The sequence below is a fragment of the Macrobrachium nipponense genome, chromosome 20 (assembly GCF_015104395.2).
Source record: "Macrobrachium nipponense isolate FS-2020 chromosome 20, ASM1510439v2, whole genome shotgun sequence".
NCBI classification, from domain to species: Eukaryota; Metazoa; Arthropoda; class Malacostraca; order Decapoda; family Palaemonidae; genus Macrobrachium; species Macrobrachium nipponense.
In genome coordinates, this window is record NC_061089.1 from 59,984,261 (window position 1) to 59,998,027 (window position 13,767).

Below are 13,767 nucleotides of genomic sequence, written 5' to 3' on the forward strand. Positions count from 1 at the left end.
TTTAAAATTTAGTAAGACTGGCAAGTCTTATTCTTTTAAAAAAAATTTAATTTTTTTATTTTTTTTTTTACTTCTATGACTTATCTGTAGGATAAGCAGTGATATTTATGACCCAAATCAGACGATAGTTACAAGGAATGATCGGGACCTGGTAAAAAAAAAAAAAAAAAACAAAAAAAAAAAAAAAAAAAAAAACTGCCGTAAAACACCACTAAACAAAGACGTAGAACATGAAAAAACAAGATCCTCGTTTGATTTTTATTTATTTATTTTTTTTTTTTGGTCAAAAATTTCATGAATACGTTTCGGTGTTAGTCGTAATTAGAGTGCCCAGGTTACAATGGTCATAGTTTTTTTTTTTTTTTTTTTTTTTTTTTTTTTTGCACCTCTGGGAGGTCGCTTAATTCCGCCATTTGTCCTCTAAATCAGGATTTGATTGTTTCACTGCAACTGTAGTTATTGCTTTATTGAATTCCCAGTTTCTTCATTAATTCCTTTCGCGAACTCGTTCCAGTATTTTATAACAAAGCTTGTTGGATTAGGCTTTTGAATTCAGTAAGCGATAATGACTTCATCTGTCTCCCTCTCACTATTGTTTTTCCTATAAATACTGGGTACTTGCGTTTCGTTTAAGTTTACAATATCTGCTCCATTACTAACCAGAAAAAAGACAAAAAAATATTGTACCAGGACTGATTTTTATTCGTAAGAAAAACAGCATTCAATTGTTTTTATGTAAGAGTGTAACGGCACTCGAGCTTTCAGACTTGGAAAGTTAACACAAGGCAGCAGGTAATCGGGGCGGGAAATTAGCTTAGTGAACGAGTACAAGTTTATATTAATTTTACGTCTGTTATCTGCTCTGGATCTACGTATATTCCTGTTGTGAATATTTCCTCCGTAATGTTGCGTTTCGTTTATGTTTATTCATGTGTGTTAAGATGCTAAAATGATTTTCTGCGCGCATTTTCTACTCAGACCGACAGCACGAGTGGTTTGATGCTCAAAACCAGTTCAGAAGAGAAAAGAAATAAGGTTGAAAGAAATAAAACTTCTCTAACACTGAAGGATGCATTTGACCCGCCTCTCACGAGAGAGAAGGTTATAGTGTGTTTCCGATTATATGTCCAGTGTCAAAGGAGACTTTAAAAAAACAAAATATCAAGAGATTCGTATGTTTTAAGACAGGTCCTATATTGGTTTAGGTCAGTTTTCTATAAATTCTGTGACCTTTTGTTTACAGGCCAAGCTTAATAGTTACTTGAGCGTTGTCCCGCGATTTCTTACTGAATAAGGTATTTTATCTCTTCAAATTCCCTCCCAACTGGTCTAAATGGCGGGGGTTCTTTCAATAAAAAAAATTGAATTGCATAATTCATAAACTATGCCAACAGGCATTTCTAAGCTGCGAATCTGCAAATCGCCTTTATAAATTGAACTCTTTCTGTATTCGTTATCAAGGCTTAATCTGCTGCAATTCATACATTTTTAAGATACACGGTAGTGTATTCAATGTTTTTTATGTTTATGTAAAAGGATAAAAAAATGAATAAAGAAAACAACCGCTACTCACGACACTGGAGGTTTAACGGGTGTAATAGCGGCGGGTGATTTCCAGCAGAAGCACCAGCACCGCGATCCAGTATCCAATAATCAGGAGATAGAAGGACCCCTGCAGATTCTCCAAACTTAGGGCGCGTTGTTCCTGCGGGGAAGGCAGCGGCATCTTAATGTCTTCATCAAATTCATCTGACGTCAGATGAAGAGAGGCATATATTTATTTGATTTTGAGATGCAAGATTACGCTTCGACACGGATTCCACGTCTTGTTTCGTGCCTTGGGAAAAGACTGTTCGAGGTCATTACATTTAACGTAAATTGTTCATGCAGGCCAGAGGGTGCCGAGATAAACAGATTAGGCAGCAAGAGAGAGAAATTCCCTCGTTAATGATCAGGATGGCTTGTTTGAATTAATGTATTCTCCTGATATGGGAACTAGATAATTTTATTTTCTTGTTTAGGCTCTGTGCATGACAAATACAAAAATAACTTGCAGATGCTAATGAGTGTTGCATGTCTTATGTTTTGCGCATTTTATATGTTTACAGTCTCCTTAACAACAAGCCTTCAGATTCCATCCTCATCTGTGTTGTAAGTTATCAACCTTATCATAACTTAGTATTTCAGTTTATCAAGAGTAACTTGAAAGAAATTTTCACGCCGCGATGATAAATCATGAAGTTACGCTCAGTGACTCACACAGTCGGCAGTATTACAAATTCTAGGGATGTATAACAAAAGAATTGTTTGCATGTTTTCATGAAGATGAAGTCGGTAATTTTGGCAATTAGAAGATGAGAATAAGCGGCCAGAGCATACTACAGTAGGTTTCTTGAGAAAATGCTCACACACATACATACATAATTATAATTTATGTTCACCTTGATACTCTCAAAAACTTGAATACAAGTTTATGCATCTTGATTCCCTTGAAAAACTTTAATACAATTTTAATACATCTTAATTCCCTTTAAAAAGTCTTATCCATCCCTTGAAAAACACGAACAAAATTCTTATACATCCTGATTCCCTTTGAAAATTTGAATAAAATTCTTATCCATCCCTTTAAAAAGGGAATAAAATTCTTATACATCCCTTTAAAAACATGAATAAAATTCGTATACATTTTGAATCCCTTTAAAACCTTGAATAAAATTCTAATACGTTCTTTTAAAAACACGAATAAAATTCTTTTACATCATGATTCCCTTGAAAACCCTGAATAAAATTTTTATCCATCCCTTTAAAAGCATGAATAAATTCTTATACATCCCTTTAAAAACATGAAATAAAATTTCTTTAAATACATAACTTATAAAAACAAAAAACGAAAAATAAAATTCTTATACATCCCTTTAAAAACATGAATAAAAATCTTACACATCCCTTTAAAAACACGAATAAAATTCTTATACATCCCTTTAAAAACATGAAAATTCTTATACATCTTGATTCCCTCGAAAAAAATTAATAAAATTCTTATGCACGTAGGGTACCCTTACCTTCTCATTAGCCTGTCTTGTTATCAGAGTTCCGTTGAATTCCTTTCTCTCCGACACCTCCACCTGAACTTTAATGACTTCATTCAACCAGCGATCAATGAGGCCTGCCTCTATCAGTCGCTGTTTCATTTTGTCAATGGCATCTCGAAATGGGGCGCCTTTTCTGCAAAAAAAAAAAATAAATAAATAAATAAATAAATAAATAAAGAAATAAAAAAGTGTAATAAATAAATGAATAATGATATTTTTTTTCGAATTTTGGGCTTAATTATTCCTCTGACTTAGTCTCCTCTTTACGAATTTCCTGAGATGTTTGACAAGTTTATTCATATATACCATCTGGAATTCATGTTCTCATTTCCTTAGTTTCTTATTGTGTATGTTTTGTTGTAAGTTGATTTAATGTGACTGATTACAAAAGTAATAATGCTGAGCCTTATTTCTGTCGATGTACTTTAGAAATGATAACATAAAAAAAGCATGTTGTGATTATTAAATCTGAGCACTTGAAATATAGTACCACCTCCCATCTCAATTAATCTCTCGCTTATTTCCAACAATTGCTCATCAAAAATGAATGTGTTAGAACTGATATTTGTTATCTAGTCATTGGCTATTGTTATCCAATAGAATAATCGTGCATGACATAATCCAGAGAAAAAGTGTGCTTTTCTGTTATTTCCTTCTCTTCGGGTGCTATAGGTGAACGAAAGATAAAAAAAAAATAATAATAATATGCTGCCTGGGAGCAGCATATTATTATTGTTATTATTATTATTGTTTTTATTTTTTTTTTTAATTTTTTTTTTTTTTTTTTTTTTGTCTATCACAGTCCTCCAATTCGACTGGGTGGTATTTATAGTGTGGGGTTCCGGGTTGCATCCTGCCTCCTTAGGAGTCCATCACTTTTCTTACTATGTGTGCCGTTTCTAGGATCACACTGTTCTGCATGAGTCCTGGAGCTACTTCAGCGTCTAGTTTTTCTAGATTCCTTTTCAGTGATCTTGGGATCGTGCCTAGTGCTTCTATTATTATTATTATTATTATTATTATTATTATTATTATTATTGAGTGACAACTTGAACTCGTACTGTTTTAATGACGGAAAATGTGGCCTTCGTGAAAAATTGATAAAGAAAATATAACAAGAATTTACGTATTTTTGTCTGTTTAAAATGGAGAGAATAATAAAAAGTCCATCATAAAATTTAGATGACAATAAAACACCAAAGTCATAGAACATTCAGCTAAAGGAATCTTCGTGAAAAGCAGGGTCCTGATCAAAAGGAACCCTCTCTTTGGGCACTGGTTGATCCATCGGGTACGTTGACCCTAGGCCACGAGAGACGGTCTTGGTGTTCCTGGTTGAACCCCACATTGTGGGAGGTACCAGTCTTTTCCCATTTCCTTTCTTTAAAACTTTATTCAATTTTTTTTATTTATTTAATTTATTTGTTTATTTATTTATTATTTATTTATTGTTGACGAATTGAACCCCACATTGAAGAAAAACAAGTCTTTTACACCGTTTCTCTTATATATATATATATATATATATATATTATATATATATATATATATATATATATATATATATTAGATACGTAGCCCTCCCAACGAGCTAACTACAGAGACTTTAGAGACAGTGGTGAATTAAACTCCACATTGAGGAACCCAGACTTTTCCCATTTCCTTTTTTTTTTTTACTTTATATTTAGTTTATTTTATTTTATTTTAAATATTTAGATACGTATCCCTCCTAACCAGCGCTCTTCAAAGACTTCATAAGGTGGCGAATTAAGCCCCTCATTGTGGAAGATCCCAATCTTTTCCCATTTCCTTTTTTATACTTTTATTTTTGTTTTTGTTTTTATTTATTTATTTTTTTTTTATTCGTAGTCCTCCTAACCAGCGCGCAACAGAGACAGACGGTGGCGAGTGAATCTCCCATTTTCGTGTGTGTTTCTGTCATTCGTGAGTTATGGAGGCTGTCTCCCTCTGAGTGGCAAGTCCCACTTGGAATGTTAATGTATGGCACTGTGTATATTGAGATTACATGTTCAGTTCCATGCCGGACCCAATATGGAATAGGAATTTCCCCTCCCACCGCACCCCCCAAAAAATAAAAAGCTCTGGCGTTCATTTACAGGATCGTAAACTGTGTATCGTCACCTCGGAATGGCGTGGATTCCAGTCTGCACGCTATCTAATTCAGACTCGAGGGAAAAAAAAAAAACAAAAAAACTTTGTTTTCAAAAAAGGTAAAGGTAAACTGTGGGTTGGTTTTGACACAGTAGTCGAAGAATTTTCATCCTTTTTCCATATTCTTCGTCTTTACAACTAAGTCCCGGTTTTTTGTCCTTGGACGAATTGGTATGAATCGTATTGAGAAGTTCGAAGAATAATAATTAATTCATCTGTAGGTCAGGTAACGAATTAACATTCCTGGAGCATCCGCTTGCTAATGTCCAGTGCTGATTGCATGCATTTATCAACGATTTAATTCATTTATACTTATTTAAATTCACCTGCTCACTTTCCTAGTTTCCTATTGTGTATATTTTGACTGACTACAAAAGTAATAATCAGCCTTATTTCTGTCGATGGGCTTTCAAAAATGGTAACTGTTTCTTGTGTGAAATTCTATTAAAAGTGAAACACTACTTTTATAAAATGTTTGATTGTTACCGTGCCTGGTTATATCCTACGGTGGAGCTAGAACTTTTTAATTATATGAGCCACTACATTAAACATAAATTTCAATAAATATATAATATTATATATATATATATACATATATATATATATATATGTATTATATATATATATATATATATATATATATATATATATATGTGATTATGTATGATATGTATATATATATATATATATATATATATATATATATATATATATATATATATATATACAATATATATATATATATATATGTATATATAATATATATATATATATATATATATATATATATATATATATATAATGTGTGTGTGTGTGTGTGTGTGCGTGTGGGTGTGTATGGTATGTATGTATACTGCAATTCACGTTTGATCTTGCTATAGTATCTCATATAACTGAACTGAGTTCTAGAGCCACTGCAGGTGTTTTATAAGAAGTAGCATTTCGCTTTTACCGGAATTTCACACAAGAAACAGTTACCATTTTAACAGTACAGCGACAGTAACAAAACTCATTATGGATTCTGTAGTCTGGAGAGGATTTTGCTTTCATGTTATTCCTTTTATATTCGCTGGGCATGTGAAAAAGATGAATGGGTAAATGTTTAAGAAAACTTAGCGCGATAGTTAATATAAACATTTCAAACTTCATTTCGGTAGAGGTACATTTAGCTAACCTGCCAAAAGGCTCACGTCCTATTTGTAAGAGATGAAGCGAAGGTGGCCAAAATCCTAAAAAAAAGTATAATGATTTATGAAATAACCGACCATGAAGGATGAACAATTACCGGAAACCCCATCCGTATCCCCCGAAGACTGGGTATTCTGTGGTACTCATGTATACTGGTAGTCCTCGACGTTCGGCTTTCAGAAAGTCCACCCACACGATGGTCTTACGTGTTACGTGTGAGTAATGCCCTGCCAGTATCAAGTCCATTTGCGCTCCCAGGGGGTGAATCTGTTTTGAGAAGCGACAAGAAGTGTCGTGATGAAAACTTTGTCGAAAAACACTATTATGAAATGGTTTATTCGCAAATTTAGAATTCAATTTTTCTTTCCATTAGTGGTCAAAGATTATTGCGCACATTTGCTGCGTAAGAACCAGCGAAGTGGTAATAGGAACGACGGCTCAAACTAGATTATGAGAGGCTTCAAACAAACCATGATATTTTTAAACCTGAAATATGAACTTAGTGAATGCACACTACCGTTCTCTGACCCAAAAGGACCCAATACTACTATTCTCGAGTTATTACAGAGTCGAGCCACTCGGAATCTAATCTGGTGAGGCCGTCGGATGGTTGGCATGTATGGGAGGCTACATATTCCCCACAAATTTGGAAGGATCCAGTGCTGTTGGTCATGAGATAATTAAGAGCGACCTGGAATCTGACCTGGGTGGCAGTCTTACTTCCAAAATCAAAAGGTTTGGTTTGAGCCCAAGAAGGCAGACTACCCCACAACACCCTAGGACTTAGACACACTGTCCCATAAGTTTCATAGAGAAACATGCAGGATCTAATCTTCCATAGCAATAATAATTAAATTTGTTGTTTTTGATACGTAATAAATCCAATTACACTGTAAAGATAAGATTACATGTCATTACTGGGCTGCAAGTCGAGCAGTAGCTTATTGGCATATGAAATGAATAAATTTTCAGGCTGTGAATTTGTACCCAGGAAAGTGATTTAAAGTGGGAATGTTGGTCCTCGATTATTACAGTCATAGCATGGGTATGGATTTTATCCAAAATGGGAGACTTCTGACACCTTAGGCAAGAACTTTCCAGACAAATATTGCGAGTCTTGGACGCGTCAGATCTCACTGAAAAGGGCGACTATTATCCCTTACTTGGTATTGCTGAAACCAAAGCAACTTTCCAGGCCGCCTTTGGTAACAAACGCTCACCTCCAGTTTTTTGTAAATCTCCTGAACGATGGGGTCAGGATTTTCGGATACATACGCGATGGCTGTTCCACTGTACTCGATCCATCCCCACTTCTGCCCTTCCCTTTTGTAAAGATCATCGAAAGTGTTTATAGCTGACGACCTGACCACCACCGTCAAGTGAGCAATGAGTGCCGACTGGTACCCAATGACAATCACCAAACTTGCCACCGACCAGATTCCGAATAGGAACTGGAAAAAGAAAAGGATCAGAAGGATAACCTGAATCATTTCGTATGGGATATTAACACTTTTAAGTATTAGTCGATAATGCGTCAAGCAAATTTTGTTTTGATTGAATATTTATAATGAAATGATAATCGTTGTATATAGAATATTTATAGGAAATTATGATCATTGTATATTGATGGTTATTGGAAAAATTACACTTGATCTCACTGTAAATGTTGTGACTGTGTTCAAGAAAAGTTGCACTGAATTTGTGATCTTTATGTTGAACACCAAGTGTCCTTAGTCTTATGGGGACGTCATAGTACACTACCTGTATCCCACGATTTTAAATGTAATTTTATCACTCAGGTCCAGATTTGGAGTGTTTCATGAATAGAAAAATAATTTTTTATTTAAATTGAATAACTATTAGTTGAAAATGTATTAACAAACTTTACAAAACTGTAACTAATTCTGACTTTGTTGCAACATTCATATACGTTACTAAAAATCAGCCTATAGTAATGAAACAGCGTTTATTTCGTATTTCTATGATCTACTTCTTCAACTACACATCTTTGCATTTCGCGCTCGGTCTCATCAGCATTCAATCGTATTTTTCCATATCGTCGTTGTCAACCTTACCTGACTGGCCAAGTGCGTTGGAAGAATCTCGGGCGGGTTGATAAGAACCATCCTGACAGTGTAGAGCAGAGAATTAGAGAGGGACATCGCCTTTGCTCCGGAGAAGGACCAGCGTATCTTCTCGATCAGCCACAGGACGACTCCAGTGAACAGACAGGAGATGAGGACGCTGTTCCATACCCAGACTATAGGACGAGACAGATGATGGAACTTTTGTTATTCATATTACTACTAATATTATGACATCTACTCCTGCCACGACTGCTGTTAGAAGCAGGATAAACAGTTGTAGTTAAAGCTCTGCTTAAATGGTTACGGGATTTTCGTTTATTTATTTCCATTTGATGTTTTATTTGAAAATATTTAAATGCTGAAAGTATTACGCAATACAGTTTCAAGTGTTCTTGGTTAGATGTTTTTCGATTTTAAAGAAGTATATGTGCATTCTTATGTCCTGTTGGACCATATTTCCCTATGGGGGTACTGCCGTCAGTGCACCTCTTGCGATGCAATGTGGGCATGACATAAGGTTCTTTGCAGAGTCCCTTCGACCCCTAGCTGCAACCCTTCCAATCCTTTTACTGTACCTTCGTTCGTATTCTCTTTCTTCGATCTTATTCCCATCCTATTTTAACAATTGATTCTTAGTAAAGTTGAAAGGTTTTCATCCTGTTCCACCTTTCAGTCCTTTTTACTGTCAATTTCCGTTTCAGTTCTGAATGGCCTCGTAGGTCCCAGCGCTTGGCCTTTTGGCCTAAATTTTATATTTTATTTATCTATCATATTGGAGAACTCATACAATTTGAATAATTATATATGTTGTGGTCAATAAACTTCTCTCTATCTATCTATCTATCTGTCTGTCTGTTGTCTGTCTGTCTATCTATCTATCTATCTATCTATCCATCTATCTACCTATTTATCTATCTATCTATCTAACTATCTATCTGTCGCTGTTCTGCTGATGTCGCGAGTTCGCGTCTCCCCCGGAGCGATGAAAAATCACTGGCTCTGTATCATGGTCAGTTACTGCTGCAGTGTGGGGTCTGCGGTGAGAGGTTGAAACCAACGTTCTTTGGAAGCTCTAATGGCAAGTCCTGTGTGCGTGTTCCATGTGAATAGATATATACTGAAATAATACTGATAATAATAATAATATCTGGCTATGAGTTTTTATTGTAGTGTCAGCTATTGCCAAAATCGTAGCAAGAACAGCATTTGTAGCAGAGATATGTGATAAGAAAATGCTAATCAAGCTAAAATTCAAGATATATAACACAGTGATAATACTAGTGTTAATGTATGGAGCAGAAACATGGGCTCTAAGAAGAAAAGAGGAAGTAAAGCTTGAGAGAACAGAGATGAGAATGCTGAGGTGGATTATGGGAATATCGCTGCTTGAGAGATTGGAAAATGATGAAATAAGAAGAAGGGCAGGCTTAGTAAAGATTACAGAGGTGATAAGAGAGTCACGATTGAGATGGTATGGACATGTGTTGAGGATGGGTGACGAGGAGGGAGAGAAAAGAGCTTGGGAGGAACCTGTTAGAGGAAGAAGATCGAGAGGGAGACAGAGAATGAGATGGCGAGATAAAGTGAAGGAAGATATGGAGCGAAGAGGTTTGGTGGAGGATGATGCCTTTGATAGAAGGCAGTGGAGGAGATAGACGCATCAGGCAACCAACCCCTTAATGTAGGGAAAGAAGAAGATGCAATCGTAACATTGACCTGCAGTACTGACACGATTTCCGGAGAGCAAAGTAAATCTCTTACTTGTGAACGGCCTCACGATGGCTAAGTAACGAGGCAAGGCCTGAGGCTTCAAGGAGACAATGACGAAAGGATCGCCCGCATACACCCGGGAGTAGTCCATCACCCTGCTTCTCCCGGGCGTCGCCGTCAGCATGAAGGAAAAGTCCGCCTTTTCGTACTGCAGGGTGCCCACGATGCCGCTGAAGTTACCCCCGGGCCCCAGCAACCCCCATTCGTCGTCCCACGGCTCCCGGAGGAGGTACCTTCGGGAGGACGCAAAGTGGAAGTCGATGGACGACATTATAATATGGTGCGAGAAGCTGATGATTAATCTGTCTCTCTAATATATATCTATATACTATACTATATATATATATATATATATATATATATATATATATATATATATATATATATTTGTTAGGCGAGTTCTTCGAAGTTCCAGAAGGTAAAATTTTTTACGAAATAAAAGGAGAAATATAAAAACTCATGAATATATATATATATATATATATATATATTATATAGTATATATATATATATATATATATATATATATATATATATATATATATATATATATATATTTATATATATATGTGTGTGTGTGTATTGAGTGTGTTTATGTTTTTAAAACTAATTCCTATTTTGTTTTAACTTTTTCGCTGAAGGAACTTCGATGAAGTCTCCTAAAAGGAATTCATGTTTTTTTTAAGATACCAAGTCCGGTGATACAGCATTGATCTCATTTTCGCTCACTTGCGGAAACTTGTCTGTCACTAAACATACGTGAAATTCAGCTTTCTGGAAACGGCGTTATTGATGCGGACGTCGAGGGAGTCGAGAGGTCCCACTGTGCCCGCTGGTCCTCCCCAATTTTTGTCGACGTCGGTCAGAGGAATTCTTTTCTTGCAGACAATATTGAACTGATGGCCGTTGAAATTGATGGTCTCATCTGAAAGTATATAAGTATGTATTAGCTGAAGCCTTAGGAAAAGGTCGAAACGAAACGGCAGAGTGCCAAGTTCTTTTGTGTTATTTAACTCCTCTTCGGGGCACAAAGATATGTTCAAACACACCAAAGTACTTGGCACTCTGTCGTTATTTTTCAAGCTTTTCCTGCGGCTTCAGCTAATAAACAAATCACATGTGTATTTTTATGATTTCCTAGTATAGTTATGAATAAGTTTAAACAATTTCTGTTTTTATTTATTTAGATTCTTCCTTAATCTCCTTATTGATTGTTAATTTAAAACGAGGTTTGTAGTTTTTGCTTTTCATGCAGTCTTCGTTTCTCTACCAGTCCTTGCAAAAAAGAAAAAAAATCAGTAATAGTAATTTTAAACTTTCAAATTAACATCTTGTAACTGTACGTGAGTAGGAGAGAAAGTGGCTTAAAGTAACGCCAGGTAAATGAAAAACGAAGCAATGAAAAAGTTACCGGGAAAGTCTGGAACAGGACTCAATGTTTCCGCGAGATTCCATTGAAGAAGCTTCCTAACACCGGGATTGCCTTTCTCACAATATATGCAGCGGAAGTAGATTTCTGCTCTTCCTTCTACAACTGGAATTTGGTGACAGAAGATAAAATCAGCGATTAGTTGCAGTATATTCAAGTAGAAGTTTCGTTGAACTACCTTTCATTTTGGGCAATTAGAATTTTCTTTTTTGTTGATCCTACAAAATGAGTCATATATAGGTCTCCAACTTATTTATGATCAGTGTTTTACAAACTAAATGTTTTCTCGTCCCTTTTCAACATAGAATTATACTGAAATCTTAATAGCCAAAACACATTTGTAGATATATGAACATTTTTAATATGCACTTTGTAATTCTCCAATCTAATACATTACCACCATCACTGAAGTTAACTCTGTTTCGAGCTAATTTCGTGGCAAAATCCGAGACTGGTGTAGAGTTGTTAGATCTAGGTCCGTAAGACAAACTGCGAATAGCAGTAATGGTTCTCTCATCTAATGAGAGATAATACGTTCGGAGAGCGTTCCTCAGGGATGCGTTTCTTAAAAAGACATTCATGTTTCCTTTCGAACCGACAACGAAGACTCGAACTGTTGGCCAGAAGTACAAGTTGGATTTACCCACGAACCTGGTAAAAAGGATTAGCTTTTCAAGTCACGAATACGTTTCTCCTGGATGAAAATGATTCTGCCGGTTAGAGAGTGTAGTGCTTCGTTCAAATATTATTTTTTTTAAATTAACGTTAAAATGACAGTGATAATATGAAACATAAAATGAATCAGTGAGTAATTTGCAGGTTCTTAGGAAATTCTAATAAACATGCGTGAATATGTAAAAATTATATGAGTATGTACTTATATGTATACATATATAAATTTATACATACAACACACACATATATATATATATATATATATATATATATATATATATATATATATATATATATGAGGTTTTAGTCTTCCTTTTTCACGAACATAGATATAGGAGGTTGTAGTCCACAGGGGAAAAGAAAAGTGGAAATTCCTCTTAGCTCAACAGTTTATTAACCGAGCTGTTTATTAACCGATTTAATGAACAGCACTCGATAAGGGCCAGTGGAGGCCGAAACTGTTGAGCTATAAGGAATTTCAACTTTTATTTTCCCCTGTGGGCTACAACCTCATATATACATATAAATATTATAAATAGACGTGCATATAATACAAACAAACGAGGAAAGTCTTATTACATACCGCAAGACGATGTCCGCATCGTTCGTCAGGTCGAGGAGGAGTGACCAGCACTGGGAATTTCCAATCATTCTTTCGAGGATGTCACTGATTCCAGTCATATTTCTGCCTTCCTCTAGGTTTAGCGCGACCGTCGACCTTACGCCTTTTTTGTCCGATCTGCTCGTGAAATGAAAGAGATTCTCAAACCTTCGTCCAGTTCTCTGATGGATGTTCAGTAAACTCGCAGTAAACTACCGTCATCAGTTAACTGTATCGTTTTTATATTCAACTGATAAATGGATATAGTAAAATCTATTAGAATATTATTGTTGAAAGCCAGGGTGTCCTATTTACTTTTAGGTTTCCGCCCACCTTTCAGGATACCCTTACTACTACAAGCAATGAATTCCAGATGAGGAATAAATGAGGAAATCTTATCCCATGGTAGGGTTCGAACCCACTCGCGCTATAGCAGATTCACATCAACCGTGCATTTGATGTCTTGGCCACTCCCTAACGACGCTCCTGATTGGCTGTTGATAAGCCAATGACAGGGCTGGAAACTCAGTGTCTCTCGAGAGTTCACATGGGAAGGATCTATGTTCCATCTCTCCTGACAGATATGTCTTTCAAAAGTATCTCTCAGGAGAGGTGGAACATAGATCCTACCCATGTGGACTCTCTCGAGAGACTGAGAGTTTCCAGCCCTGTCATTGGCTTATCAACAGCCAATCAGGAGCGTCGTAAGGGACTGGCCTAGACATCAAATGCATGGTTGATGTGAATCTACTA

At 35.8% G+C, this 13,767-nt stretch overlaps 1 protein-coding gene across 1 annotated transcript in view; it reads right to left on the bottom strand.

The window, feature by feature from the left end:
- Window positions 1–1,574: 1,574 nt before the first annotated feature.
- The window catches only part of LOC135220338 (uncharacterized), a 20,189-nt gene continuing 7,996 nt past the window's right edge, over window positions 1,575–13,767 (bottom strand). Inside the window, exons 4-13 of the mRNA XM_064257568.1 lie at window positions 12,997–13,152; window positions 12,136–12,389; window positions 11,721–11,843; window positions 11,069–11,234; window positions 10,269–10,542; window positions 8,488–8,737; window positions 7,673–8,013; window positions 6,550–6,719; window positions 3,063–3,225; window positions 1,575–1,705 (exon numbers count right to left, since the gene is read on the bottom strand). Of these exons, the coding sequence (XP_064113638.1) occupies window positions 1,586–1,705; window positions 3,063–3,225; window positions 6,550–6,719; window positions 7,673–8,013; window positions 8,488–8,737; window positions 10,269–10,542; window positions 11,069–11,234; window positions 11,721–11,843; window positions 12,136–12,389; window positions 12,997–13,152 (2,017 nt within the window). The 3' untranslated portion in view covers window positions 1,575–1,585. The remainder of the gene's footprint in view (window positions 1,706–3,062; window positions 3,226–6,549; window positions 6,720–7,672; window positions 8,014–8,487; window positions 8,738–10,268; window positions 10,543–11,068; window positions 11,235–11,720; window positions 11,844–12,135; window positions 12,390–12,996; window positions 13,153–13,767) is intronic.